The sequence below is a fragment of the Myotis myotis genome, unplaced genomic scaffold (genome assembly GCF_014108235.1).
Source record: "Myotis myotis isolate mMyoMyo1 unplaced genomic scaffold, mMyoMyo1.p scaffold_m19_p_2, whole genome shotgun sequence".
Lineage (NCBI taxonomy): Eukaryota > Metazoa > Chordata > Mammalia > Chiroptera > Vespertilionidae > Myotis > Myotis myotis.
Window position 1 is genome coordinate 87,978,669 of NW_023416324.1, and position 4,340 is coordinate 87,983,008.

General features: G+C 39.2%; 1 protein-coding gene across 1 annotated transcript; it reads left to right on the top strand.

Moving 5' to 3' along the window:
• Positions 1–2,650: 2,650 nt before the first annotated feature.
• On the top strand, positions 2,651–4,076 carry LOC118677290 (phosphatidylinositol N-acetylglucosaminyltransferase subunit C-like). Its single transcript, XM_036352325.1, has one exon. The coding sequence runs from the start codon at positions 2,892–2,894 to the stop codon at positions 3,786–3,788; it is 897 nt and encodes a 298-aa protein (XP_036208218.1). The 5' UTR covers positions 2,651–2,891; the 3' UTR covers positions 3,789–4,076.
• The last annotated feature ends 264 nt before the right edge of the window (positions 4,077–4,340 follow it).

Below are 4,340 nucleotides of genomic sequence, written 5' to 3' on the forward strand. Positions count from 1 at the left end.
AGATACTAATTAGTGAAAGTTTTCCATTCCTGTCTACAAAGGGTAAAAGAGATGGCAGTTTTTTCCAAATGTCTCACACACACACACACACACACGCACACGCGCGCGCGCGCGCGCGCGCGCGCGCGCGCACACAGAAAAACATGGCCTATTAAAATTCTAAATTTGAAAAATACAACAAATAAATTGAAAAAATCACTAGATGGGTTCAAGAACAGACTCTCAGATTCAGAAGAAAGAATTAACAAACTTGAAGACAGGCCATTTGAAATTATTGAGGTTGAGGAACAGAAATAAAAAGGAATTAAAAAGACTGAACAGAGCTCAAGAAATTTATGGGATAGTACCACATGGCCTGATATACATATTATGGTAGTCACAGAAATAGAAGAACAAGAGAAAGGGATAGAGAAGTTATTTTAAGAAGTAATGATTGAAAACTTCTCAAATTTTAGGAAAGCATGGATATACAAATCCAAGAAGCTCAAGTAGGATACACCACAACACATAATAATCAAACTACTAACACTAAAAGACAAAGAGAGGACTTTGAAAGCAGCAAGAGAAAAATCAAATCTTTGTGTATAATAAATCTGCAATAGGAATCTCTGAGGATTTTTCAGCAGAAATTTGCAGACCAGAAAGCAGTGAGATGATGTATTTAAAGTGCTGAAAGTAAAATCTGTCAACCAAGAATTCTGTATCTGCAAAAATGTCCTTCAAACATGAGGGGAGACTTAAAGCATTCCCCATCAAGCCAAAGCAGAGGGAGTTCTTTATCACAATATTTGACAAAAAAGAAAAGAAAAAAAAAAAAAAAAAAAAAAAAAAAAAAAAAAAAAAAAAAAAGCCCTTCTAGTTTAAGTAAAAGAACATTGGACAGTAGAGATCAAGAAAATCGAGGTTATAAAAACAGTAGAGATAATCAAATAAACTAAGAGTTGAGTCTTCAAAAAAAATCAACAAAATTGACTAACTTTTAGCTATATTGATTAAAAAAAGGGAGAGAGAGAGAGAGAGAGAGAGAGAGAGAGAGAGAGAGAGAGAGAGAGAGAAAGAGAACACAAAGAACTAAAGGCATGATTTAAAAAGGAGACATTTCACCCTGGCTGGGCAGCTCAGTTGGTTGAAGTATCATCCCATGCATGAAAAGGTTGCAAATTCAATTTCCGTTCAGGGCATGTATCTAGGTTGTGGGTTCAATTCCTTATTAGGGCACATATGGGATATGGCCTATTGATGTTTATCTCTCTCTCTCTCTCTTTTCCTCTTTCTCTAAAAGCAAAAATATTCCCCTTGGGTGAGGATTAGGAGAGGAGAGGAGAGGAGAGGAGAGGAGAGGAGAGGAGAGGAGAGGAGAGGAGAGGAGAGACATTTTTATTAATTTTACAGAAATAAAAAGGACTATCAGAGAGCACTATGAATATTTACACCAACAAATTGAGAAATGTAGATGAAATGGACAAATTCCTAGAAACACCCAACAAAACTGAATCATGAAGAAATAAAAATCTGAAGAGATCTATAACTAGTAAGGAGATTGAATCAATAATCAAAAACCTCCCAACAAAGAAAATCCCAGAAATAGTTGGCTTCACTGGTGAATCCTTTTAAACATTTAAAAAAGAATTAACACCAATCTTTCTCAATCTCTTCTAATAATAATTGAAGAGGAGAGAACATTGCAAAACTCATTTAATGAGGCCAGCATTACCCTGATACCAAAGCCAGACAAAGACACTATAAGAAAAGAAAACTACAGACTAATATCCTTGATAAATATTGATGTAAAAATCCTTGACAAAATACTAGCAAATAGAATTCAAGAGCACATTAAAAGAAATTATACACCATGAATGAGTTGGATACATTTCTGCAATGTGAGAATGGTTCAACATATGAAAATCAATAAGTGTAATACACCGCATTAAAAAAATGAAAGAAACTACATGATCATCTCACTTAATGTAGAAAAATAACCGAACAAATATTCAATATTCTTTCATAATAAAAACACCTAACAAAGTCTGGACAAAGGAAAACTACCTCAACATAACAAAGATCATATATGAAAAACATTCAATATTTTTAATAATTTATTATATAGCAAATATCATACTCAATGGTGAAATATTGAAGGCTTTTCCTCTAATATTAAGAACAAAGCAAAGGTGCTTGTTTTTGTCACCTCTGTTCAACATAGTACTCAGAATCTTAACCAGGCCAATTAGTCAAGAGGGGGGGAAAAGGGCATCCAAATTGGAAAAAGTAACAATATCTTTGTTCAAAGACAACAATGTTCTTATATGTAAAAAAGAAATAAAAAAATAAAAAATCCATTAGAACCAATAAATGAACTCCGCAAAATTGCAAGGTCCAAAATGAACAACAAAAATTAGTTGTTTCTATACACTAACAATAAAAAATCCCAAAAGGAAATTAAGAAAACAATTCATAATAGCACTGGAAAGGATAAAATGCTTAGGAATAAACTTAACCTAGGAGGCCAAACACTTATATGCTGAAAACTACAAAACATTGCTAAAAGAAATTCAAGAATTCACAAGTAAATGAAAAAACAATCTGTGTTCATAGACTGGAAATCTTAATATTGTTAAGATGGTTTACTACTGGGGCGTCGGTCCCCCGGCCGCGCTTCCCTACGAGCAGGCGGGCAGGAACTTGGCTGTGTTGTTCTGCCTCAGAGAAGAAACTCCTCTTGCAGGCCTTGCCTGGGTTGCAGCCTTTGAGAACAAGGGAGGGTCGGCACAATATCAACCGCAACACAGCATGGGATTTCCGGAGAGGTCTTATTTCGAGACTTTATAAAGAACAAGAACCACATGGACTTCTGCATGGGAAATTGAACTGGCCTGAGGCCGAGGGGAAGGATGATGTGTGCCCAACCCGTACCTAACACCACAGAGATCAGGTGGCAGAAAGTCTTATATGAGCGACAGCCCTTTCCCGATAACTACGTGGACCAGCGGTTCCTGGAAGAGCTCCGGAAGAACATCCATGCCCGGAAATACCAGTACTGGGCTGTGGTATTTGAATCCAGCGTGGTGATACAGCAGCTGTGCAGCGTCTGCGTTTTTGGGGTCATCTGGTGGTATATGGACGAGGGTCTTCTGGCCCCTCACTGGCTTTTAGGGACTGGCCTGGCTTTGTCACTGACTGGCTATGTTTTGTTCGATCTCCTTGATGGAGGTGAAGGACGGAGGAAGAGTGGGCGGACCCGGTGGGCTGACCTCAAGAGCACCCTGGTCTTTATTACTTTCACATACGGTTTCTCGCCCGTGCTGAAGACCCTGACAGAGTCTGTCAGCACGGACACCATCTACGCCATGTCAGTCTTTATGCTCTTAGGCCACCTCATCTTCTTCGACTATGGGGCCAATGCTGCCATTGTGTCCAGCACCCTGTCCTTGAATATGGCCATCTTTGCTTCTGTCTGCCTGGCCTCACGCCTGCCCCGGACCCTGCATGCCTTCATCATGGTGACATTTGCCATCCAGATTTTTGCCCTGTGGCCCATGTTACAGAAGAAACTGAAGGCATGTACTCCCCGCTGCTACGTGGGAGTCACGTTGCTCTTTGCATTCTCAGCCTTGGGGGGCCTGTTGTCCATTAGTGCGGTGGGAGCCACCCTCTTTGCCCTTCTGCTGGTGTCTATCTCCTGCCTCTGCCCTTTTTACCTCATTCGCCTACAGCTTTTTAAAGAAAACATTCATGGGCCTTGGGATGAGGCTGAGATCAAAGAAGACTTGTCCAGGTTCCTCAGCTAAGTTAGGGAACTCCGTTCTGTTATTCAGACAAACTGATAGACTAGCCTCCCAACTAGGACCCAATCGAAGGCAAAGTTCCATTCTGGAAGCAGCAGGCTGATGTGGTGGGAGAACAGAGATCCAAAGAAGAAGTGAACCAAAGGCTTTGGTGGTCAAGGTGCTTGTCCTTTCTGTCGCTTGGTGGATGAAAAAGCTTTCTGGGGCCCTCAGGCATGGTTACCTCCCATGTCTTACTCACTGTAACAAATGAAGTGATGTGGTTTCTATTTATTAAAAACTAACAACATATCCAGAAAAAAAAAGAAAAAAGAAAAAAAAAAGATGGTTTACTACTACCCAACATGATCTACAGATCCAATGTAATTCCTATCAAAATCCCAATGATGTTTTTGCAGACATAGAACATTCCATCCTAAAATTCATGTGGAGTCACACACTTTCTGATTTCAAAACTTACTGCAAAAATTACACTTATCAAAAAAATGTGGTATCAGTATAAAGACAGATATATAGACCAGTGGGATAAAATAATAAAATAGAGAGCCCAGAAAT

Excerpts from the sequence above, each read along its gene's own strand:
- LOC118677290 (XM_036352325.1), top strand. The coding sequence starts at position 2,892 with ATGATGTGTGCCCAACCCGTACCTAACACCACAGAGATCAGGTGGCAG.